Source organism: Aulonocara stuartgranti (genome assembly GCF_965226115.1).
Source record: "Aulonocara stuartgranti genome assembly, chromosome: 13".
Lineage (NCBI taxonomy): Eukaryota > Metazoa > Chordata > Actinopteri > Cichliformes > Cichlidae > Aulonocara > Aulonocara stuartgranti.
The window spans coordinates 21,728,040-21,754,443 of record NC_138949.1 but is presented as its reverse complement, the minus strand read 5'-3'; the positions used below and the strand labels follow the sequence as shown (position 1 = coordinate 21,754,443).

The window sequence follows — 26,404 nt, the reverse complement described above, 5'->3', positions numbered from 1 at the left end:
AAGTACAAGGTCAGGAAGAACCAGGTAAAAAAACAGACAGGGAATATTGACAGGCAAAACAGAAACAGTTAAATTGCTTGATAGAGTTGATCACCAAAAAAGTGATAGACAGATTTGCCAACCTCAAGGTGAGGCGACATAGGTTAAAATAAAATAAAAAATCTGCAGAGCCATAGTAGTATCTGCAGTAAAGATTTTTTCATAGATTGTACCACAGGCAAAGTTGCCTCCATTTTTATAATTTTATTTATCAATATTTTGTACATTCGTACATTTCAAGGACTCTATTTTTGGAGTGTATTTTTATATATCTGTATTGTATTATACACACACATTAAAAGTGAGTCTCTGTCCAAAAAATGCACTCGGTTTACTTCTTACTCACTATGATCATCATTCATCCTTTTCCCCCAGTAATTAAGGTTAGGATATGTATATATATTTTTTATTTCAATCCATTCTTCGTTTGCAGCATTTAAATAACCTTTATCTGATTTGATGGTTTTGTTACTGACTTTTAAAATAGTGTTTTGCTTTTCTTTCCCAAATATGGGGATTAAATTGTGTTAAAATGTACAAAACAGTGATGTCATGTTTTGTGACGAGGACCCAGGCACAGAAAGACTTGGTGAATTTAAGAATCTTATGATTTAATAAATAAATTTGCAGACTTACTCAGAGATGGTAAAATTATGACTGATAACGGAGACGAAGACAACAGACGATGAGGACAGGGAGGAACAGGGGTTTAAATGCACCAAGGAGACAGTCAGAGGGAACTCGGGACAACTGGAGACATTTAAGGATGCAGGGACTGACAGACACAGGGAAGATGTCTCATCGTGACGAGTAAAGTTTATCTTGCCTGGCTGGGCAGCTCTTTGGGTGTTCAGCACCCCCAAAGCTCTGATCCTAGAATCGCCCCTGTCTCCCACTTCAACCACTGGTCAGCTGGTTTGTTTGTAGTTGCGGGAGGGTCCTGGCAGTGGCTTGGTAAAATTGTTTGCAATGAGATATTCCATGCAGCACTGAAAATGATTGAAAACCTGCAATTCCTTGGGTTACTAAAAATTACTGTGTTTGCCTGTTATTTGCATGGAAGACATTGACCTTTCAGCAAAGACTTGGAAGCTACTTGCTAAACAGTAGTGAAACAGTGAACCCAAACCAGAAGAGACCTTTACCTTCAAAGTGAAGTTTGAGTCTTTTGAAACATGTTGGTTTTAGCAGAAAATCGCAACTTGTACTTAGAGGGTGAAAATCCTCTGTATCTGGTTTGCATCACAGTTTTTCAGGTTTCACTGCCATTTGGTGGGTAGTCAGCAAGTGTTTACAGACAAGTCGACCTCTTGGAGCAAACTGTGGGCAACCATGGCTAAGAACCAAAGCAATGGCGATGAGGGTTTTAACTCAGAAACCTCTGGCAGCCTCTTGCCAACTGGTTAGGGGAATACACATTTTTCCTAGCGACCGGAGGTTGCCAGGGGGTTGCCAACTGGTCTCTAGGCCTGTGTGAGTGAAGCCACAGAACGGTTAGGGCTAGGGTAACCATCTAACATTTAAAAGACATACAGTAAGAGAACACTGAATCACCTTCATTTGAAAATGTTTTAATTATGATGTAGAAACAGTAGAAAAATGCATAATATTGCACATAATCACTAAATTGCACTTTTCCAAGGTACAGATCTTTGCATGGAGATTGTTGACCTGAATAATGTAATCTACAGTGTAATCTAACAATGGGAGGCCAGTGTGAGTCTTCCTGACAATTCTTGTACAATTCCATTCAATTATTTACATGACAGCTGCTGTTATGAAGTGACTAGAGAAATTTAATAAATGCCTGCTTTATAAAAGCGTGCAAGTTTAGTGTCATTGCTACATCATCGGTGTTTTATTTCTGTTTTTTTCCCCTAGTTGACCAAAGCTGGTGGACACAAGTCTTTTCTGCTGTAAGATTGCTACCATTACTTCTTTAGCACTGTATATAGCCCTTCTGCTCTTGCTGCAAGTTCAGTGCACAGTTGTTTGTGTGGGTTGGCGGACATGTGTTTGGCGTTCAAAAGTTTTTTTTTTTCCCATTTTACTAAATTGATGAGGATAAATAAATGTTACAAAACAACAGTTGGATTGTTAAAGTAGCTAACTGGACATGAGACAAGTGGCTTAAAATGTATTTGTTTCAAGATTTCACATCTTTGCTGTGACTGAGAGCCAAGACAAACTCTTGGACTCAAGAGAAATGTCAAAATAGCTTTTACTTTCTGTCTGAACTGTTAAACAAAACAAGCCAATAAAGAAATACTCAAAATAAAAAGCAAACAGTGTTATCATAGAAAATACTCTGCCATACAAGTAGTCAAAACATTATATATGCTGTTTAAAAAAATCTAACCCAGAATACTGTATTTTTTATCTATTGTACCTGCTTCAAGAGGAGCGGCCCAAACATACATATTTTTAAAAATTCATTTCACAGTACTTTGCTATAAAGATGAAGATATTCCAAAGTATACACTCTGAATATTTCGTGTCACTCCAAGAACAGAAAATGACAGAATGACTAAAGCAAAGATGGTCAGTTGCACCATAAGCTTAATAAAAAGCTACAAAAGAGAGAAAGAGATAAAGGTGTTACAATAAGAGGAAGGACAAGGAGGAGTTATTAGCAAAGGCAAGGAGATGTTCTGTCAGACAAACAAATTACACAGTATGCTAACAGATAAGGAGGAACAGGAGGGGATAGTAGGGGTTATAAGAACAGCGCTGACATAAAGTCATATAGCGTTTCAGTCTTTTACACATGCTTCTCTCAAAAGTCAAATGTTTGTGCTTTCAGGAAGTGGGGGATGGGGGGCTGATGTCCGTTTAAAGATTAGAGCTTCACCCATTAAAAGACCCTCCACATGGCTCCTCCTCTTGTTGCCAAGCAATATACTCTAAGGGGAAAAGACCAAAGTGCATTGCATTCATTGGAAGGTGAAACAAAGAGATTTCAATATAAAGTGAGAGGTGCATTGAGCCAGTACGTGAATAACGGCCATTTTTACACAGATTTTAAAAATATATGCGCAAAAATGTATGTCAAAGCTCACCTAGTTTTTGCAGATGTGTGTCGATCCTGTCCAGCAAACATGCCAGAAAAGGTAAGACTGAATCTAAAATGTTTTTATTTTTTATTTTTTTGGTCTTAAGTCCCCAGGTGACATGGTGTGGAATCTCAACACAGAACCTTAAATCACGTGGTTTCCATTCCCATGTGTTGATTACCCCATCTGAATATTCCTTCAGCAATTTTGAGAATAACAGGGGTATTAACGTGCCCAAGAAAATGGTCGTTTCCAAAGGCTTCAGGTTTTATTTAGAGGAACCATAGTTTCCATCGAGCATGCTTTTTGGATTCTGTCTTCGACTTGCGTTTCGGAGTAGATGTGAAAACTTCATTGGAGTAAGGCAGAGCAGGGCACTGTTGGCTGTCCAGGGGACAAAGTCTCTTCATCAGAGGCTGTAGCTTGTCCTCCTGCAGCTTAAAGTCCAGCTCGACACTGTAACACAAGCATATCAGGTAGAATTACGAAATATTTCAGTTTATTTATTGTAATTCTTCACTTAAAGTAATGCTAGAAAAAATCATCTGTTCCATTTAAAAAGTTAGTGGTCTGTAAGTTGTGTGGCTATAATATTTATGACTCAGGTTTTGACTTATTTTTTTATGTTAGTAATCCATAAAAATCCACGGCCAGATGGAGGCAGGGAGGGAGGCCGAGGTTCAAATGCACTGACAGACACCCTGGCAGCACATATTAGTTGCGGCACATATCCATATTTCTGAGACGACTCTGAGTAATAGAGTTCCTCTACTTCATCTTTGCATTTTTTAATGCATACAGTCAAAGGGCTTTTAGATTATATTGGAATGAATAGATTATATTGGAATAATAAAAAAAAAGAGACGGAATGTGGGTTGCTCCTGACATCAGACTTTCACATCCGCAAGTGTAATCCCAGGCCGGTCATCGTCTGATTTCGTTCCGACACCATAGTTCAACCCTCTCTCTGATTAAATCTCTCAGGCCTGAGAGGAATGTGGGGATTAATCCCATCCAAATGAAACCACTGAGAGGCCAAGCAGACCCTGATTAACTGCATGTATTCAAGCAGGAGATAAATGCACCATTATACGCCATCTCCTTTCACTTCATTGCTATTGATTTGTAGAGGGCATGTATTTATTCTTAGGGCATGCGATAAATTCTGAAGGCATCATAGTTAAAATCAAAGATAATTAATCTCTGTACCTGCGACAGTGATACTCTGCAGCAACCGTTACCTGGTAATCGAATGTTAAATTGCTTTTTGGTTTGGAGTTTCTTTTTTTTATTCATCCTCATTTTCTTTTATCGCTAAAATTGCTCAACACGCTGCTTTTAAAAGACTCAGGGAATACTACGACTTACAAAGCTCATTCATGTCAAAGTAAAGAGGATTATTGGGTGAGAGAACTAGAGCTGCCAAAGGAGATGACATCCGACAAGTCAAGGTCAAACATGAGGTCCATTCCTTGTCTGCATGCAGAGAAACTGACGGTAAGGTGCAAAGCCTGGCCCAATTTGGTAAGCGCTTTGATGGGCAGTGTAATTAGTTGCCTAAAGGATATGCTCTACTCATATTGACATAATGAATCCTGGGAACTGTCCTTACCCTTAAGATAAGTGTCAGTTATGAACAGTGCTCTATTAAAGCCTTCAGGGGGAGAAACTGGATGGATGTCTGGATAGTAGTTTGGCAGGTCTGAACTTCCAATGAATCAATATGTTAAATTTAATGAAAAGCAAGCAATAAGGAGTTTCTAAAATCTAACATCATTATTAATACCAAAAATATATTTTTAAGCATGTGCTCTCTTAGTTGCACTTTTTCTTATTTCCACTGGAAACGAAAGCTAGCAATTGCAGGTCTCCAAAATACTGAGTCCCTCACAAAGGGAAGACTATCCTCTATCTTTCTAAAACTGCTGCTTCTAGCAGTATGCGATGAGCATCTCTTATTTATATCATCCATTGTTTCGTTTCCTCTCTGTTATCTCTATTTGTATCTTTTGTTTTATGTTAAAAACTTTTACAAGTGCTGTTTAAATAATGTTGACTTGACAGAAAGCAGAGCAGAACAGCGAAACACAGAATCGCCTCAGAAATTATTAAACAATTAATCACTTGGCAGATCACTACAATTACTGCACGCTGTGGACAAATGCCTCTATGGGAAGCCAGAGGCAGCGCCGTACGATGCGGATGGCACTGGGGAGCAGGTGCTTCAGCAAACAAAAAGCCCTATATCTAAGATCATCTCTGTACACAACAGATTGAAGCGGCTGGAGACAGGGAAGCTTTTCTAGGGCATTCACCAAAGCAGATTAATCATCTCTTTAGCTATGCAGTGTGAGTAGCTGTTGCTCTGATCAGTGGCGAGCAGTTTGTTTGTCTGCGGTCGTGGTGTGCTGAGCACCATTCAATGATTGTTGCTCCTGGGAGGGATACTGCAGCCGTGAGATGTCTTTTTAGCATAGCACAGTCTATTCATTCAGCAGTGTACACCTGCTTGCTTCTATTCTCTGTTCTTTCTGCTGCTGGCACCTTTCAATGTAAAGTCATTTCCCCTCCTATGATTTCCCCTTCGGCCATTCACAGTTCAAACTCTCCACTTGACAAAATGAGCGGTTCAGGCCCAGCAGTGTAACATCCTCAGAACTGCATGATGGGGCATCATAGATAAATCACCAGAGAATGACAGTCATTTCCTCTGCTGACAGGCAACAGTTGAAGCAGAAACTAACTTCCCACAGGTTTACTACAGTAAATGACATGTAGAAAGTCTCTCCCTGTCATGTATATCGGAAATAAAAGCCTCTGCTGTTGTGCTACACTGTTTTCTGCTTCAAAGATGCATGGAAAAATAAAAAAAAACAATCTAATTAATGAGCATAGAACAGGCAATCTTGACAATTGTTCAACAAAACAACCACAGCTCCGCTATCTCAGCATGGGACACAAGTGCTAATTAGCTCCTTGCGTCTCATCATATTGAACTGCAGTTGCTTTTTCCTGAACTTAACTGTTCTTCAAAGTCATTGTTAGTTCCAAATTGGAAACACTACATTATATACTTTTGTTTCAAATGCTGGGTCTTAGTCAACACAGCGGTGGCAGGAATAGAAGCTGTTAATGCTTTGATCTGAGCATGTTTTTTCTGATATGGGCTTCCTGCTGTAGTCTAGGTTGACTCAGTGGTAGGCCTCATATAATTTGCAACTGATGCTCTTGTAAATCCTCTTTGAACACACGCAGGTAAGTATAGCAAGAAAATATAAAGCGTTGAAGCTGTCTGCATCTCTGAGTTGAGTTATTTTTGTTGTGTAAAGGCTTCATGTTTTTGATTCTCTGTGGTATTTCCTTGAATGAAGAGTTAATAAAGAGGACAACAAAAGGCTATCTGAGCTAGCAAACCTGCTAACTGCTAGTAGCTAGGTATCCATTCATCTTCTTCCCTCTATCCAATTCAAGGTCACAGGAATGCTGGAACCTATCCCAGTGAAAGGCGGGGTACACCCTAAACAGGTCGCTACTGTAGTGCAGAGCTAACAGCCATTCACACTCACGTTCACAGGCTGCTAAAGTTGTGGGAGGAAGCCGGAATACCCAAAGAGAACAGAGACACAGGGAAGTCCACAGGCCCCAGCTGATTGGTGGATTCAAACTGAAGCCCTTCTTGCTATAAGGGAACATGCTAACCACTGCAACACTGTACTGCCCAAGCTACGATACCACACAGCTAATAAGCTATCATAGTGTCCTCCATTTTGGACCTGTTCAAAACATGCTGCTTTCCAAATTTCCAACGGTGCGATTGCTATAAAACAGACAAACACACACGTATAGATATACACACACAGAAAGAAATAATTAGTTGATATCCTGCCCTAATTTGTAAGTTTGCTCACTTACAAAGAAATGTACTACATTATGGTAGTTTGATTTTAATAAAGAGACAACCCTGTAATTGTTTTGTCTATAGACATAGCCTCTCTAGCGTTTCTTTACTTGCCTTTACTTGCCATATATATATATATATATATATATATATATATATATATATATATATATATATATACACATACATACATACATACATACATACATATGCCATCTTTGTTGCAGTGATAAGTAAGATGCGGCATTATACAAAGAGTGGGAGAGCGAGAGCTGAAGCCTAGATAAGATGCACAGATTGACTACCTCATCTCAGCATCCACTAGAGTGGTTGAATTTATTGGATGCGTTGGATATGCTGGAGCACTCTGAGCTCAAGCATTTCAGCGGCTGATAATCCAGGTTTCACTTCCAGCACACAGTTACTAGTTGTCTAAATTTGAGGGGTAATTGGTCCCAACTTGCTGTTCTTGCCTGGTTTTAATTTTCCTCACTGTACCCAAGCCTTTCTTATCAAAGTGTCACATAGAGTAGTTTGTCCGGCATCGTGATTGCAGTTGTTTTAGCAGCAGATTAACTCAGCAGATTAAAAAACAGGGATGCTGTGATGGGATCATTCAGCCGTTTGAATAATGAGGTAGTTTGAGGAGACAAGGCAAAATACACTTGAAGGTAAAGAATAAAGGGATAAAGAAAACAATACTGTCTTTGAAAATTTGAGCTTTCCTGGTTAACAATAAATACTATTGCAGAATGACATAGTTCCCCAATACCTGCCTTCAAACTATAGTTCTGCACCAGAACTAACCAAGTTAGATTAACCAAAAAACAACAACAAACAAACTAAATGTAATGATATAGTGCACAGATGAAATGATAATCTTCCGTTTTACCGTCACTCTGCAGAGTGCATCATCATTGCAGCTTTATTACCATATACTGCTTGCTTTGGTTTACTGACAATAGGCTGAAGACAATGTTTTTGCCATTTAATTTTTCTTAGAGTTTGTTAATTAAGCCAAGTTGCTTCGCTGACATATAGAAATGCCACAACTTTGTCTTATCGAGATACCATCAGTGAACTAAAAAAGAGAAATTATGCTCTACAGTTCAAATTGCTCTTCTATGCAGAGGCCTTCCTGCTTCACACTTAGATACTCGGGCTGCATAATGGACCAAATTTTAATCTTGATCACGATTTTAGCTTCCCACAATTAAATGAGCATGATCAAGCGATATTTAAAATGCTGCTGCTCTGCCAATTAAAATGCAATGCAAAAGCAAATCAAGTTCTTCCTAAATCACTGCCTGACCATGTGTCTTTATGTGTCAGTCACAGGAGATCCCTCCACTGCGCAGCTTGAAGATTCCTGGACTAGCCTGGGAGACTAGTCTGTAGTTAAAATGAATGAAAAGGCCTGTCTAGTCGATAAAGAAACAAATCGACATACAAACTGCAGTATAAAGGCTTTACCGCAAGAGATCACCTGTAATACCATACATACACTCACATCTGTTCAGCTGGGTGCTAATGATAAAAAGTGAAGCCAGAATAATAATCATAATAACAAGCCCTCACTTGGCAGCAACTCAATGCAATTAGGCAAGTAGACACGATCAAGACAGCCTGCTTAAATTCAAACCGAGCATCAGAATCAGGAAGAAAGGTGATTTACGTGACTTTGAACATGCCACAGTTCTTGGTACCTGAATGGCTGGTCTGGGTATTTGAGAAACTGCTAATCTACTGGGACATTTCATCTTCGATGTTTACAGAGAATGGTCTAAAAAAGAAAAACTAGTTTGTCTAGTGAGAAACCCTAATAATTTAAGCTGATAGGAAGGCAACAGTAACAGCTTGTTCCAAGTTTTCAGCAAAACACCTCTGAATGCATCACTGAATTTGTCACATTGAACTTTGATAGGGTACAATAGCAGCAGACCATAGTGGTGCCATTTCGGTCAGTGTAAAAGAAGAAACTGAGGCTACAATTTCACAAGATCACCTAAACTTGGTAAGAGGGATAAAAAAACATTTCCTAGTCTGATGAGTCTTGATTTCTGCTCTGACATTTGGATGATGTGATCAGAGTCTTGCATAAACAACATGAAAACAGGGATCAACCCTGCCTAATATCTATTTTTTTAGACTTGCGCTTTTGGTGTAATCGTTTTTTTTTTATATTTTCTTGGCACACTTTGGGCCACTTATTACCTGCAAGCATCGTTTAAATGCCACTGCCTGCCTCGCTGACCATGTCCATCCCTTTATGACAACAGTATATCATCTTCTGATGGCTGCTTCCAGGAGGATAACTCATCCTATCAAAAAGCTCATATCATCTGAAACTGATTTCTTGAACATGACGATGAGTTCACTGTGATGGCCTCCACAGACATCACATCTTTGTCCAAAAGAACACATTTGGGATGCGGTTGAACAGGAGATTCACTTCATGCATGTGCAGCTGACATATCTGCAGCATCTGTGTGATGCTTTCATGTCAACATGGGCCAAAATCTCTGACTGTGTTTTTAGCAAATTGTTGAATCTATCCCAAAAGAATAAAGGGAGCTCTGAAAGCAAAAGCAGGTCAAACCTGTTACTAGAAGTGTAACTAATAAAGTGTCTGGTTAGTGTATGTACCTAGAAGGATGAACAAAAGATGATATATGTTTACAAATCTGTCTTTGTCTCAGTTCACATCTTGAATGAGTCCATGATGCGTTCTTCATCATAATATTGGAAAATTCATATACATCTTTACATTTATAGACTTGTAGTAATGATCTATTAATAGAATAATAGAAATGACAGATCTATACTACTCTCTGTAAACCTCTTAAAACCAGAGGATGTTCAATTATTTAGCATTTATTGTTTTTCCCGTACGTTCCATGTAGGATTTATGGGGTGAAGTCTATGGACTAGCTTAGACAACTTCAGCTTCATTTCTCTTCGCACAGACTTATATGCCTCAACCTATCCCACCATCTGCTATTTCAACCCCTCCACCACCCGAATATCTATCTGTAGGCTCCAGGGGATGTTTGCTTATAACTCCCTAGTCTGAATGTGTCTGAATAGAGGGAGAGATAGAGATGAGCTTAGATGCCAAACTCTGTTTTCGCTACTTAATTTTAAATATAAGTTGTCTCACTAAAATTTAAAGATTATGGAACTGTAACTGGAGGGTGAAGGTATATATTACTTATATTATTTGATTATATGTTACTTTGTCAGCAATGTTAGTATTGCTAGTATTGTGAATATGCCAGTATTGCAAAGTGCTAAAACACAAAGAACAAATACAAACATCGTTTGAGGGAAATAGTGACTTTGGCATTCATTTAGTGATAAAAGGAGATATAAACTTCAGAAATTTAAATTGTTATTAAAGATCACCAATAACTAACTAATTTAATCTGACAGTAAACTGGTTTTTCATTTTACTTGAACTAAATAATGACTGCATAGTGTAGTGGCTATAGAGTAATACAAGCCTTATTCATTCTATGTAATCCTGTCAGCCGCAGCACACAAAATTCAAGCTTAATTTAAAAACCGAAACAATAGGAGGATAGCACTTGTGTTTTCCTTGGCACCTAGATTTTCTGCAGATTTCCGGAAAGTATTTCCTAGAATAACTAAGAAGAGCCTTCCCAAAGAAGGAGAATCATAGAAAGAAAACATGAAGCAAGAGAGAGCTCCAGGGCTTGGCGGGGTTTACAAGACAATCAGCTGCCTGTATTTCTACTAGATCAGTATGAGACAAAATCTTCCTACTTATTAGCCTAATAAAACTGTTTTTAAATTACAAAATGATCCACACTTTCCAGGGTTTCTCATATTTACTGATTTTTTTTCTGAGGTTGTTTACTCCTCTCTTTGAAGAAATATGACTCAGTTCTTTTTTCCTCTTCCATTTTCTAGCTCAGTGAAGTGCTTTAGACTAAGAGAGGGGTCTGAATTTGAGTGGAAAGAGGAAGAGGGCAGTGAAGTGTTTGGGGGAAGACAACAGTTCTTCTCTTACCAGCCAGTTGGGTCTTGCTTAATTTGATTTCTTTAGGTGCTATACAAATGCATGGATGAGTAGTGTGTGTCCTTCCCTGAAGACCATCTGTTTAAAAACTGCAAAAACTTAGCCTGGCATGCACAATCCCTTCCAGGATCAATAAATGAGACTGAAGGCTCCCTTCAGGTCAGATGTAATAAAGATAGCCTTAAAATTCTAACTGCTGACACCTATCAATTTACCATACGTGCGAATGAAATTGAAGTCTAATAATCTGCTGAGAAATGGGGTTGAACTCAATTTTCTTCTTGAAGTTCTTTTGGATTTGAATGACATTTTATTCTGTTCTCTATCAAGATACTCTTACTGCTTCAATAAAGTTGAAGCCAGTCCATGACTGATACTGTACCAGTATGTGTTTTTCTACCCAGGTATGCTTTAATTGTATTGGCAGGGTGTTTAGGATCCTTGTCTTGGTGAAAACTGAAATCGATGCCAATCAGGTGTTTTCCAGATGCTGTTGCGTGGGGGGTGAAATTTCTGACAGAACTTTTTTGTGTTCATAATTTTTATACTTCTGTAAGACCTGTCGTAAGACCTTGTGTAATTTGGCGCTCCCCAGCCTTTTATCGCTGTTTCCCTTTTATGCCTGTCAAACTGTGTCTTTTGACATTTTTTATACATTAAACTTAAGATATGGGAGCAAGCTGTGCGTTTTTGTGACAGGCCGCTACCAATAAAGTGCCTAAAGATAAAAATGTAAAATAGGGTTGTCTGTTATGTGTAGACACAACACTGGTATGTCCCTAGAGTTAGGTGCCTTTTTTATGTTTGAATGATTCACAGGTCAGGCAAAAATATATTCTTCTTAAGTACAAGAAATAGACTGAAAATGAACGAAAAAGCAAAGAAAAACTTCAAAACCTCTTTAGAAAGGCTGGAGAAGTGTTGTTCAAGACCACTGTATAGATATGAGGGGTGACTCTGGACTTTTGCAAAATGTTAGATATGATAATTTGAATGAAATATAAATCTGCAATTGCACAAGCAATATCTTGTGTTTTTATCAAATGTTAAGCATATGCAAACTGGTGATGTGAATGTGACACTGTTGAATGCCAGTCCAGAACTAATGTGTTTTTTTAAAGGGCCTTTTTGTTGTTGTTTGTTATTTTTCTTCCTCTAGTAGCCTACATGTAACTAAGTTCCTGTTTTTAGGTCCTGTCACCACAGTCCGGGCCAACTTGACACAATGCACTCTTCAAATAAGCAGAGTTGGTATGATTTTGCAGGAAATGTTACACAAAGAGAAAATCCGGTCCAAGGCAGTGTTAATTCTTTGTCCAAATCACTTTCAAATATTCCTGGTGTTGTAAATATCAGGAACATATTCAAAATAATTCAGAAGATCAGTGGAGTATAAATGGGCTACCAACATTATCTTATGTATAGAGTCTATTGTCCAAAAGGGGAAGTATGAAGCAGAAGTGGGAAGGAACATTTCCATATGGCAACAAACTTTTATATATATATATATATTTTTAAAAAAAGGTAAAGTTGAAATCTGCAAAAAATGTGATGGTGTTTTTTTTCGTTTGTTTGTTTTTTAAGCTTCTTTGACTCATGCCTATATGAAAAAAACTGGGAGGTCTCAGAGGTCAGTGTGTTTTCTGGGGATAAGAGCATTTTCCAAACACTTTCATGTTTCACAATTTTGGAGAACAAGGTAACAGCGAGTTGTAGCAGTAGACACTTTTAGATAGAAGTGACAAATGACACGAGTGGATTTTCCTCATGCTTCTGAGACATTTATTTTACACTTAGAACGTATGAGAATACATACACTTTGGACTCGGAAGAAAGCATTCGGAGTTTCCAAGTATGTTTTATTTGAGCTCCTCACATACTCTGTGATGGGATCACAGTATTTCCTACTTTATATACAACTCATTTCCCACTGTTGTGTATTGTTACTCATTCTGTCATACCAACTCGTATATTTCCCAGAAATCTCTGCAAATAATATTGGAGCCATCATCCACTGTATTGTAAAACAAAGCAACACCCAATACACAGCACTGTCAGCGGTATTACATCTGTACTTCTTCCGTGACCTTGATGTGTATTTTATGATTCCTCTCTTCTGAATTCCATTTAATGTCACACCTAAAAGATTTGACTTTAACATTTTCAGTACTCTTCAGATTTTCTGCCTCAGTCAAACCACTCTAGATGCAATGTTGTGCATACAGTATATTTGATTTTGCATTTTCTGGACACTAATGCATGACTGCGCCAGATGAGTCTCGTAAGGACCCCTTTCAAATTGATTCAATGCGTTGTACAGACAGTGCAAGAAGCCCACCTGTAAATGATGCAGGCGCTGTTTCGACAAGTGTCACAATTTGCTGTGTCTTGTCCTGTTCGGTAGGAGAGCCTGTGAAGGGAGAGATGGAAAGATATACGTGAGCTCCAGTGACAGGCTTCGCCTTCATATTTCAACACCTGTGGGCATCGGCTATCACACAGATTTGCTCAGGTTTGTTTTCACTCAGGGTTGCTCTTTGCTAACAGTTGAAAATGCAGCGGGGATTTTAATCCTGCAGTTCTCTCAGATTTGGCTACGTAATCAAGCGTGTAGACTTGCTGATTTAACATAATAGGATTACCTTGCTTTGCCATGACATACTTTGAATTGTCTATAGGCAATAGGAGGAAACAACTAAATGCAGCTCTTGTGTAATAAAAAAAATCGATATCTTTACATTATGTGCTACAGCACACAGTACATCTTTCCCATAAAGGTCAACTTGTTACAGACACACTTTTTCAAAATGCAATAAACAGCACTGTATCTGCTCCGTTTGTGGCTGAGGTGTATTGCCCCCAGGCTGTGTTGTCTGTTGTTTTTATGTTGGAAGCCCTCTGCAAACACCAGCTGCAAGCCAGGTGGCACATAAGGCTCATACAAAATGTGCACATGCTAAAGAGGACACACTAAATATCCAATGACTTTTGTTAGTGTGGCGTTCTCTGACTTTCATTAGTTTCTGTTTCATCATTTGAGTTTAGATGAGCATGCAGGTGGGCTTTTTGTTATTGGCAATATGTCGCTGAATAGACTGTTGGACCACGTGGGATGGGAATGATAGGATATTTTGTTTTCGAGCCACACATGTAATTGCTTGCTGTCACGCTAGCCCTTTGTACCTGATGGATGACACGGGGAAGAGCTGCACCTCAAATGTTCACCGTGACATGAAAGGTGACCTCATCGGAGGAGACAGAAGGGCTTCTTCATGGATCGAAAATGCTGATGGAAGCTCAAGGTCACTGAGTTCATCCATCCTGCCCTGTTCTCAAGTAAAGTCTCTTTGAACAGCTGTGAGCAAGGGCAGTAACTGACTACACAGAAAAAAGATCTACTCTAGTGCTACACTGCTGCCTAGGTTTTCATGTACTCCCATATCATTAAAAAGAGTTGCTTTAATAATAAAAGTGTATTAACCTAAATTTACAATCAGTGCATGTGCTCAGCACAACACCCCTTTTTGTATTCAGTGTCTAATGTTCACGCTTCACTGTTGTGATTCTGTATTAAACCACAGTGACACAGAAAAGATCTTCATAGATTTTTCATGGAAAAAACAAAAACAACCAAAAAAAACAAAAAAACCCGGCACCTTTGAAAGTCTTTCTTTAAGCCGACTGCTTGTTGGCACAGATTCACTGCTGTGTTGTTTGCCCACGTCAGCTGTCCTGGGATATGTCCTGGCCTCATCATTCTAGTTTCACTACACCCCCCTGCCTACGTGCCTGCTGCTCTGCCTGCCTGAGAAATGCATAACATGCGAACAGAAGCTTCACTAGGTCAAGCCACCACGTTTCAAATGCCACTTTTTATATACAGTGTTATTCTGTGTTCTACACACATCTTTGTGTGGAGAAATGAAAGTGTTTCCTGAACAAGGCTGGGGAAGTGACTTTCGGAACTGTATGAAGCCAGTAGACAAATATTATAACAGTTAGATTAATATAAGAGAAAAATACTGAGCTATATATTCTGACTGTTAATATGGGTTTTTTTGTGTGTTTTTTTTTTTAGCACATTCATAAGTGTTTAACAATAAGCATCACATGTCACTGAGGTTAAGGTCTGGAAAACCATAAGAGAAGTGAAACATGTGGCATTGATGGGACTTCCTCTTCATAGGCTGTCATTGAAAAGTATCCAGAATAAACTGTGATATCATGAAAATTAAGAAGATGTGAAACAGATCACGGGGAAATGCATCAATCAAAGCTCCTACTGTACTTTTGCATATTTTTGGTTTATGTTTGGGATTGTCTCATGGAACAGATGACCCAGAGAAAGTAAAATCCCCTCCAAAAAAAAAAAAAAAAAAAATTTTTTTTGCCATAATGTTATTTCCAGAGTAAACCGTGAAGTCGCTTCTCAAAAACACTTTACTTTTGCTGAAAAGTAAATAAAAAGTGAGTAGATTATTCTAACACCTTGCTAAAACCACAAATGACATACAGTACAGGTTTAATAAAGAGCAGACATTGTGTTGGACATTATATATGCTGGTTAAAAAAGGGGGAAACTTTAAGTTGCTTTTTGGTTCAAGGAAGCATAACTGACACAAACAACACAAAATAAGGATGATAGTTTTGTGTCCCGTAACTGCACTTCTCTAATAACACTCGAGCACAATGCTGGAGCACAGCACAGTGAAATCACTACAGCAGGCACAGTTTTGTGAAGATGAAAGGCAACGTGTTATGAGGCTGTACTAATTGGGCCTTTAAAACCAAGCTCCTCAGAGTCACACCAGGGTGCCTTGTTCACCAATGGATGTGGATGAAACTTAAATACAATTTGCTTTGTGTTGTGATAGAGCACAGGTTTTTACAACTGTGCTGCTGTGAAAGTGACTGAAGGACTAATGGCATTCCCATCAACTACAGTTGAACTTTCTGTTTAATGCCAAAAGTCAAGTGTTACCACACCTAAGAGTAGTGCAAGTTCATGCTTCCCAATAACACCGTTCACATTTCTTAAAAACACACCAGATATTGTTTTCCTCTCGTTTTTTACTTTTAAAATATTCAGAGATATATTGTTCTAGAAACCTCTTAGTCACATCCATATTTTTGAAGAAAATGTGCATTCACACTGATAGCTATTGCAAAATGTGATTCACCAAGATCTTGGGTGGCATAGTGTTGATAGTCAAAAAATTATGTGTGGAACACTGTAACCTCAATGGCTGTGCACTTGGCTACACATCAGATAGTGACTGACATCCAAACAGAAGGCAGTATAAGGATGATATACTTGATGATATACTATATAGGTTTCATGTGGAGCTTTCACAAACATTTCACAAACATTTTCACTGTAAACATTACTCTACTCACCCCTCTCTCTGAGCTTCACCTTTCTCCAGCTCCTGAATAACTCCAAGAAGGACCTTGATGGTCTCCTGGCTTGAACTGATGAGACTCTCCATGGCCTGCAGCTGTGCTTTGATATCCTTGTCTCCAGATAAGGTTATTATCTGCTGGCTGCTCCCGATGCCCGTGGCTCCTAGAGGAAAGCCCTCGTCACCCCCATGTGTTCGCTGGAGTTTAGAGGAGGCTGACACATGCCTTGTCCGACACTGCCCTTGCGACTTTAAAGAACATTTGGCACTATGGGGAAGTGTCTGAGACTGCTGCTCATTTAGCTGTGTATCCTTTTTCCGTTTACAGCTCACAGAGGGGCTTCCTAAAGACTCCACCTGTGTCAAAGAGTTCCATGCAACAGGGCCTGTGCCCTTTGGCTTGTCCTGCGAAAACTTTGAGTCAGCTAGCTGGCGCTTTGAGGAAGTGCCGGCATCCATGTCTTCTTTGGGTAATCCTTTGTGTTTGGTCCTTGTCCCACAAACCTTGTATTCTGGTTCACTTTTGGAAGGAGAGCTGGTAGGATGACCCTCTTCTGAGAAATGTGAGGGTCCGTCCACACAGTTGGCACTGGAAAGCAAATCCTCTGTATCACTGCTGTCATCAGTGTGGTGAAGCAGTGCTTTTGTCTGCCCCACAATCTTACCCTTGTACTTAGATGACTCCCCAGTAGGTTGTCCATCATCTCCTACTGCTTTTATGTCACTCAAAAATCCATTGTTTTGTCCTCTGTACTCTTCCACCAAAGCAGCATGTTTAAAGGTGTGTCCTTTTTTCCTTTCAAATGGGAAAGTCTTGTACCGTTTTGTAAGATCTGGTGAAGTCTGGACACCAGTACTCTTGGTCACGTTAGGAATAGATCGCCGGGCAGGCATTGTCATGTACTTTCTGTGGGTAACTTTACAGGAAATGGACCTGGAGCGTCTGGCACGATGCTCTTTCTGAGCTTCGCAGATATCCTTAAAACGCACTTGTAAAGCCTTGTTTCTTTTTTTCACCTGCTGTTTGCCAGATTCGGAGCCGGACTGTGCGTCAATGCTGTGTGAGGGAACTGTTTCTGAATCCGATTCATCTGAATTTGAGAGAACAACGCATTTGGTGTCCTCTTTGCTCACCATATTTCCTGAAACAGCCAAAACAGAAAAAGAGAGAGTGTGTGTTAATCTAGAGGAGACAATTTTTCACATGCGATGACTTTGATAAGATACTGTGGCAGATGGCCTAATGCCTTTCTCCTTTTTTGGAATATAACTTGTAAACCTCCATTAAAGTAACCCAAAACTGAGATTAAAATATTTATTTTTGCTATTTATTTTTTTAATAATAGAAAAAATTAGATAAGCGTATTTTAACTGTAACTAATAAGGACAACTTGAAAAAGACTCCAGTGATTCATGCATGATTCAATACATGTACAAACGGCTTGATATCTTTAAATAAATACAATGAGAACCAGCCAAATATATAGAGAAGAACTATAATACAGTGTTAAAAAGTACATATTTCCTGACAATTTTTCTGTAAAGTTTGCACTTGTAGTGTCTGTATTTCTCAGCATAATAAATAACAATCAAAGTGCTTAATTCATAAGATGCAGCTCATCTACCCGCTGCCATGCTGTACAGGTGATGCACCAATCTGCAACATAAATGTGTTAAACATGGAGGAAATCTGTAAAAATAAGAACAAAGATGATCATATTTCATCTGTATCTGATGACTCAAAAATGGTACTTTTTGTTCTTTTAATAACATTTTTAATATTATGTTTCCAAACACAACAGTGCTGTTGAAAAATCGAACAGGCCAGCGGTGCTCATCCAAAACTGATCCAGAATCTAAAATCAAACTCATTTAGGATACAAAATAACATTTACTTTGCACGTGCCATTTAGTTTTGCACCATCACGACTGAAGCTCGATTAAACTCTCGTTCCGTTGTGTTAATGTTTCTTAATCACACCTCATGCTAACACTTGCAGCCATGACAGTAGCATTTCATAAGCACGGTCCCCTGCCAACTGTTTGATAATTTGCTTCAAGAGACCTTTTTAGAATAAAAATTGTGTTCACACTGCTCTCCTTGTTGCTGCTGCCATCATTCAATACTCTGTTTATTGCCTCTTCATTATATCAGTTGTCAGCCTAAATATACACCTCAAGCTAAAAGCACAGTTTTTCTGTTAACTTGATGTCTTACCGCAGTTTAGATGCCAGATCACTGACTTAGATCAGTAACCAAAATATCTGGTAGTTAGGCTAATGTGAAGGCTATGAAATACATTTTAAGTAAGCATCATTAATGTGTTTAGGTTTTGTTTGCTTCATATCAGCGTCAGCCTATAGGATTGCCGAGGCTGCTGTCTGCTACTGCTGCGCCATAGATTCACTTGGGAATGATAACTTTGAATTGCTGCTCTTATTTTTTTATCTTTTGCCTTTTGCTTTACAAATGCATGACACCCCTTTTATATGTCACTGATTTATGTAGCAGTGAAATGGAAATACTTTTATATGGGGTGTTTCAAGTGAAATCTGCTGCTAGTTCCTTGAAAAAGTATTTGAAATAAATATAAACATGAGACTCACATTGAGATGCTCATCTTTTTATTTTTTTTGTTTGCAAATACAATTATCATATTTTTATTCCTATTGGGAAGGCATTCCAATACAAACAAATGGGTTTGCATGACAGCTTGTTTTACTGTTCTTCATATCATAATTACATCTAAACGGCTGTTCTCTGCTTTGCACCGATGCACTCAGCCGCACTCGTTGCCAGCCTTATGCTTACCGTACATCCATGCACACACTCCTCCCGCTATCCACACTATATAACATTTCATACAACATGTCATTGTGAGCTGCTGCTTTTATGTTGCTTGATAACATTCTCCCCACAACAGTTGGGGGTGTTTTGTTAAGGAATGGTCACAGAGTGGTTGGTGCTTAGCCCAGGGCTTATATATATTCCTCTTGTGGTCTGAGGTTGATACCAGAAGCAATGGTGACACAGCAGCTGTGGCCCACACATATTAAACTCTGCATTAATAGCTAGCGTTAGGCTCCTCCACCTGTATCCACCTGCAGGCTCTGAGTCTAAACTCTGTAGGGAGAAATTTATTATCGTCACTCCCTGGTTGCTGCTGTGCCAAGCGGAGTGACGAGGTCAGAGCCTAGAGATGCTCTGCGATCGTATCGGAAATCTCTTTCATGTGAGTCGTCCGTGTGAACTGACCTTCAGATTTTAATGTTTACAGATTGCTGTTTATCACAAATTTAGATTCAATTATATTACTTGAGCATATTTCTGAACGAAAATCACCTATATTAAGTGTGATCCTATAGCACACTATAGAGTGCTATAAAGTGCATATTTCCTAACTGGCTGTGTTAGCATATTGGTAATATTACATAGGTTTTTTTTGTTTTTTGTTTTTGCAGTTCCTCAAAATAAATATTTACATCTCGTATCTGTAAAGTGACACTGAAAGAGTGTAATTAATCATTAATTCATAAGATGCATCTCATCTACCTGCTACCACACAAATGATGCACCGGCACTGTAGGCAGATCGATATTTAACTTTCAATTGCGTAACCTCATGCTGCGATACATCGTAAACTGTCTTGATCACACAGAGGAGCTCAAACTGAATTAAAAAACAAACAAACAACCAAATAAATACTACTCTTAATGCCAATCTCTGTGCAAATAAGACCAAATAAGACCAATATGATCAAGTAAAAATGACACATTTTCTGACTCATCTGTGATGAAACACATTTCACATCTAGAACATGAAATATATCAAGCAGCACAAGGAAATGAAATGATGTCTGATATGGCTGAAAGGAAACATCAGAATGAGCTGGTTAATCATTTTTATATGACAAGACAGCACGCGATAAATAAACTCCAATGAATCATTTATTACCACACAAAAGCCAGCTATTCATGGTGTTGCAGCTTCTCGGAAAGTAATCATGTTTTATCATTTAGCGACATTGTAAATCTATCAATGTGATTGTTGTGGTGGGGAAATTTATACTGAAGAGACATTTCCTTACTGTCAGTTTCACTACTCCCAAGAAATTTGTAAAACAAAAAGCATGGGTAGATTGGATTATTGTTCATTTCCCATTCGCAGCTGATCTACAACTACAGTTCATGTGGAGTTACAGTGACATAATGACCAAAAAAGTAATTACAAAAGATTGAATAACTCAGTGTAATATGACTAGCACACATACTTTCTAACGATGGAAAGAGTTTTCCATGTAAGTCGCTCCTGTATTTTATTTGCATGTACATGGGCATTTGTATATAGAATATAGATCTACTTAAACATCTATATGTGTGTGCTTGACTTTCATTCACTTGTCTGTGAGTGAAAGAACGAGAGACAGAGTGTGTGTGTGAGTGTTAGTGTATTTTGGCCTTGTTGTCACCTTTCAAAGAGAGGCCTTTGCCAGAATCCTAAGAGGCGCATACACACAGATGAACACCAAAGCAGAGAGAGACTGATAACACAAAGCACGAGGGCTTATTTCTTGGGACTTGTGCCATGTGCTTCACCTTGCTGAGTGTCCACTTTAACCTAACCCTCAGCTCTAACTGTTGGTGAAATGGAATATATTTAGAGGACACTATGTTTCATCTTGCTTCCTGTCAATGCTAGAAAACAATACATGCCAACAGCTCTTAGCGTCACTTTAGTCAGTGCGACGCTTTCGGTGCCAAACGAGGAAAAAGAAAGGCAAAAATAAATAAATAAAAGCAGGCAACGAGCTCAGTCTCATTGCACAAAAACAATATGGTCTGCTGTGTCATGAATTTACGCACAGTTGTTTTGGAGTATGGAGCAGATGAATTTTATTGGACGCTGGTATTTGTTCTGAAACATAGCTTAGTATGCACTTTGATTCGAGCGCGAGATGTTTGTCAGAGGCATTTCTACGGGAAAAAAAAAAGCATTTGTTCACAGCTGTTTCACATGGGCTCATGCTATTTCACACTCAGAAATACCAATCTCACACAGCTGAAAAGGTAATCACATCTGCAGGAAGTCTCTTATAAGTGCATACAATTTCTTATGCAGTCATGTAAGGCATGCTAAGGAGTTAAATGGTAATTCACATAAAGGGACTCTAGAAAAGCTCTTCAGTGACTTATTATTGTTGGAAGTCAGATACGCAGAGTGAGAGCGAGACGAAAGCCCTGCTGAGAGAGAGACTGTTGTCACACATGGATATATTCAAACAGCTGAAAGAGAATCTCCTTTTCCTCGTCATCTTCTTTCTCGTCCTCCTCAAAGCAAGCTATCTCTGCTAATGACCTGAGGTCCTTCCCTGATTTGGCCTCAGCTATCCAAAGGATTATGAATAATGCATTGACTCTAAAATTGCAAAAGTAATCCTCTGAAATCTCCTTATGTACCCTGGCAGACCATGTTGTCTGTTCCAATTGCCCTTCAGTTCTTCAACCTAAAATACTGCATGTATGAGAAAAAAAAAACTCAAAACAAAACTCACCTTTAGCTACACTAACATGATTGATTATCGTGATCACAATGCGGTAGAAACGTGACTGTTAATGAAGAATGTTGATAGGTGTTTGGATCCATTTTTCAGTGCAATAGTAGGCCTGCAATACTGCTGACTCATGATTTATGCCCCAACGCAAAGCAGAGAGAAAGAGACGGCTTTGCTCGGATCGCCTTACATCCTTGTCAGCCTGCATCAACACAATAATTACTGAAGTGCATCTGTGGGATATTTACATATGAGAATACTGTCTGGCCACTCTCATTAATGGTTGAGTAACTATCGTAGCCTCCTACTCTTCAAACATGAATTTACTGAACGCAACATAAACAGTGAATGCTCTTTGATGCTATGGCTTGTGATTTTACTAATGACTTCTAAAACACTGGAGTACTGCAAAGTAAATCCCCTGTTTTTGTTATAAGATGGGATTTTGCTGTGCTCATCATTCACTGTGTATTATACTGTGTGCGTCGTTACTGTGCAATGCATCCACTTTAAATGAGGAATTTTTACTCACTATTAGCATAAATTAAAGAGAATGACATTGCACCAGCTTTGCCTTAATAAGCACAATGTAAAGGGCGAGATGTCACCTCGCAGTCTTTCCCTTTGATAGTCCTTGAGGCTGTGTACAGGTTTTGCCTTTAGTTGGTCCACGCTCGAGTAATGCTTTCTCAATAGTCCTCTTCTTCCAGCAACATTGTAGGCCGCTTTGGTGGAATATATAGTCTCGTCCTCAGTTTTTGAAAGACATCCCAGCCCGTTTTGAGAGCATCACACACGCACACCATCTCATTCCTGCTGTCGTCCAGCTATCTGTATCTATACTGGCTGCAGGCTACACCTGTAAAAGTTTGCTTTATGACTTTATTGGCTTCAAAAATTTATCACTGTGAAGCACTTTCTGTTATAGACGAATAGCGTTTTTTAAAAAAAGCTCCCATCCCTTTATCTCTGAGAGCACGGGCTGTGAAATGGATCCTTGGGAAGAGGAAGTTTGAAGAGGGTGACATGAAGAAGGTCTTTTTTTTTGGCAATCACATGCTCTACTGCCAGGGTGGGCTTCTTCTTGTATGAAGGAATGGCAAAGTCCATCTTTCCCTTTGACAGTTAAATCTATAGTACATCTCCCTAATGAGTTCACTGATTAATAACTGGCTGGGATTTGGGCATACGTGTTTACTCAGGTAAACCTGATGATTAACTCAGGTGTCATGTACAAGACAACAAGTGAAAACGATGGTTAAATAGACAAGCTGCTTCTGTGCGGGGTGCCTTAAAGCCGTGCCATATCTACGTTTCCTGTGAATTCTGGTAGTCAAGGACTGACGTGTAGAAAATAGAGGGATAGAGAGAGAGGGGGGGCGGCTACGGCTGACACCAAATACAAGTGCAGCTCTGGATGTGATGCAGTACCCCAAGAGACTCCGAGATCACACATGTCCTTAGTCATGATAAGGCTGAATCCACCTTTCATCAAATTCAGCCTTGAGGAGGACATCAGTCGCCGCATATGAATTTCTTACATAGTTCGCATTACTTACAATAGGTGCTTTCTCGTAAATGATCATCATTCTGACAGGACAATATGCAATAGTCTTTACACTAGTCTATTAGTGAGCGCTCATCAATATTCCTCACTATCAAGCCCAGACAATTCCCAAGTACAGCAATCTCGATAATCAGCCTATGCCTCACTGGATAAATACTGCATGTCTGTCAGAGGCTGCAAAGATATGCATAATGATAAGTACATTAATCAAAGTCGAATTACATCACTATTCATCTTCATTTTCAGATGTGGAGAAAAACCTTTGACGTGTTCTCCTGATTAGTCATAAAACCTTGAAATGCTTGGATGCAGAAATGCCCCCTCCCTAATTTATCCATATCTAATGCATGCAGGGATATACACATGCATGCAACACAAGGACTTTAACCAATTTCTATCAGAATACGTGCATGCCTTTGACATTTTGATTTAGTAACATTTTTAAAAGGCAGACTAAATGAATCACCCACTTTTATCACAATACCTGTGAATGTGTGTGCAACTCAAAAAAAAAGAAAGAAAAAAAGAAGTAACTCTTACCTTGAGAAACAGATCAAAGGTGCAAAGGACAAGATAGCACAGATCCCCTGTAGATCCACTGCTCATCCATGTACTCAGTGGGTGCCAGGGTACCGTCCAGCCACTGGAGCAGCTCTCACAGGCTGCGGGAGTGCTGAGAGAGAGGCAGCCGGTGCAGTGACAGCTGGAGTAGTTGTGGCACATCCGGCAAAGATTCAGGTTATAGGGATAGAAGAGGGAAAGAAGCAGACAGACATTGCCTCAAAACCTGATCGGGTCCTCACTGACACCCCCCTCCTGGCTTTTACACCGATCTCTCCCCCTCTTCTCCCTCATACACCTCATTCAAGCATCACTGACACTCGTTTGCTCTTGTCCCTGCACTCACCGGGAACAGGCACTCACACACGCAGCGGAGATCTCCATCTCGCAGTGCTGCTGCTGCTGCTGCTGCTGCTGCTGCAATCCCTGTGCATTCGTGATTGAGTGTATGTGTGTATGTGTGCGTAAGAAAGGCAGGGAGAGGGTGGGCTGGTGGGTGGATGGGTGGGTGGATATGGCAAAGGGAAGAAGGGGGAGGAGTGAGGGGTAGTACGCAAGCTGCTGAGGAAAGTCCAGAGTTGGCGAGCTGCATCATCGGTGAAGACCCCCTCAACTTGTCCTCCACAGGCTGGCTCTCTTGACACGGAGCTGTTATATAATATGAAGGGCTTTTGCAGATGGCAGAGACGGGGAGCTGTGAAATAATAATGCATTGTGCTTTTAATTGGATGTCTCCTACCCCCCCATTACTTTCATACATCTGACACATTGTTTATGAAAGGTGGTGAGATGGGCTGAATCAAGCAAAGAAGTGGCTATGTAGCTTCACAAAGGGGCGATCGGGGAGGCGAAGAGCCAACAGGGCAGCGGTGTTAATGAGAATCCGAGACAACACAGAAAATGAAATGACGGGAGGGAGTAATAGAGAGGCACAGATAGAAAAATACCACACTGGAGAAAGAGAAATATTGATTTTCCAGACTTCTTAAGTTTCTCACATTATTCTACTTTTTTTTTTAAGTTAAGAGGATTAATAATATATTGTATCCTGTTTTCTAACAGAGAAAACACATAAATATGAAAAAAGATTAAATGTTGTTTCTGGAGAAAGAGGGTTTCTGCTTTAAAGGGGGAGGAAGTTACATCAAAGCTGTCCAAACTGATCAAAGCCAAAACACAAAAAATACTCTTCATGTATATATGATCCTATTATTATCATCTTGTTATGATTTATATACATGTTTTAGTTTTGTTTTTACCTCTTCCTGCTTCTTGCTTCATGCTTAAGTAAAGTCTCTTTTAACAGTCGCTGAAACCTGCAGACACTGTACCAGTCTTCTTCTTCTTCTTCTTCTTCTTCTTCTTCTTCTATTTAGTTGTTGACTGGTATTCCAAAAAATGTTGTAAATAGAAGTTTTGCCAAAGTTAAGTGGTGAAATGCTGCAGGATACAGATAAAATTGTAAAAGATCTATAACGCTTTTGCTGGTAAAGAATATCAAACATTTAAAAAGCAATGAAACGAAAATTCCATTGAGAGAAAACCTGAAGTGGCCTCTATTAGCCAAGCTTGTGCCAGGACAGTTATTTCTATGTCTACGTTTACTGGATGCCAACAGTACTGTGCAAAAACTTTTAGGCTTATTTTCTGCATAATCAATTCTTATCTGTCAACAACAGATTCACAGAGGTGCTGGGTTGTCCCAGTTTCATTCTGCAGTCCACGACAAAACACAAAGCATAGACTAGACTTCAGTGACCAGAAGCATAAGGGCAACAAAGGCAATGTCCATGATCAAAAGCACCCACCCGCTGGCTCCAAAGCATCAAAAGTTGGCCTCAGAGAAACAACAACAGTCTATTCTCATTCCCAACAGGGCACAGACAGATACTTGAATCCAGTGGTGTCACAACTGCATGCTGTTACATATAACGGCTGGAACAACGTAACAAAGACTTTAAGATGTCGCGTTCACCTCAAATTTCCCCATATTTCAATATGATTGGGCAACTTTGGGCTGTGAAAAAGAAGCTGAATCTCGAGGGGCTCCACAGCTTCTAATACTGCTGGTTAACATAAAATGATAAAACCCCAACTGAGAGTCAGTTTTGTCATAGACTAAATTTTTGTCAGTGTACACTCCACTTTAACTGCAAATTTTAGAGTAAGTTCTATGATTTTTATTTAGTGATGAAGGAGGAGTTTTCAAACTATGATGTGTCTTAAAGTGAATTTCGTCCTTTAAAGCACAGCTTGTTACATATGCTTTGATTATTTCAGAGTTAAAGGT

The 26,404-nt window shown here is 39.3% G+C and overlaps 1 protein-coding gene across 3 annotated transcripts; it reads right to left on the bottom strand.

The window, feature by feature from the left end:
- Positions 1-465: 465 nt before the first annotated feature.
- insyn2ab (inhibitory synaptic factor 2Ab) lies at positions 466-24,569 on the bottom strand. 3 transcript variants are annotated; one of them, XR_014280480.1, is made up of 6 exons: positions 24,461-24,569; positions 24,094-24,256; positions 16,430-17,576; positions 13,371-13,442; positions 3,099-3,548; positions 466-2,942 (listed from the first exon to the last, which is right to left on the bottom strand). XR_014280480.1 is itself a non-coding variant. In XM_082557357.1 (5 exons), the coding sequence occupies exons 3-5, from the start codon at positions 17,569-17,571 to the stop codon at positions 3,365-3,367; spliced, it is 1,398 nt and encodes a 465-aa protein (XP_082413483.1). In that variant the 5' UTR covers positions 17,572-17,576; positions 24,094-24,256; positions 24,461-24,569; the 3' UTR covers positions 466-3,364. The 3 variants fall into 3 exon arrangements, 1 of the variants encoding a protein (XP_082413483.1); XR_014280481.1 differs by lacking the exon at positions 13,371-13,442; XM_082557357.1 differs by having other exon boundaries at positions 466-3,548.
- Positions 24,570-26,404: the final 1,835 nt, after the last annotated feature.

What these genes read in the sequence shown, in the direction of transcription:
- insyn2ab (XM_082557357.1), bottom strand. Translation starts at nt 17,571, where the DNA reads ATGGTGAGCAAAGAGGACACCAAATGCGTTGTTCTCTCAAATTCAGAT. An exon ending in GGTGAAGCTCAGAGAGAGGG is followed by an intron (nt 13,443 to 16,429) that starts GTGAGTAGAGTA and finishes CTCCCTTCACAG; the next exon opens with GCTCTCCTACCGAACAGGAC. An exon ending in AGCGCCTGCATCATTTACAG is followed by an intron (nt 3,549 to 13,370) that starts GTGGGCTTCTTG and finishes CTTGTGTTACAG; the next exon opens with TGTCGAGCTGGACTTTAAGC.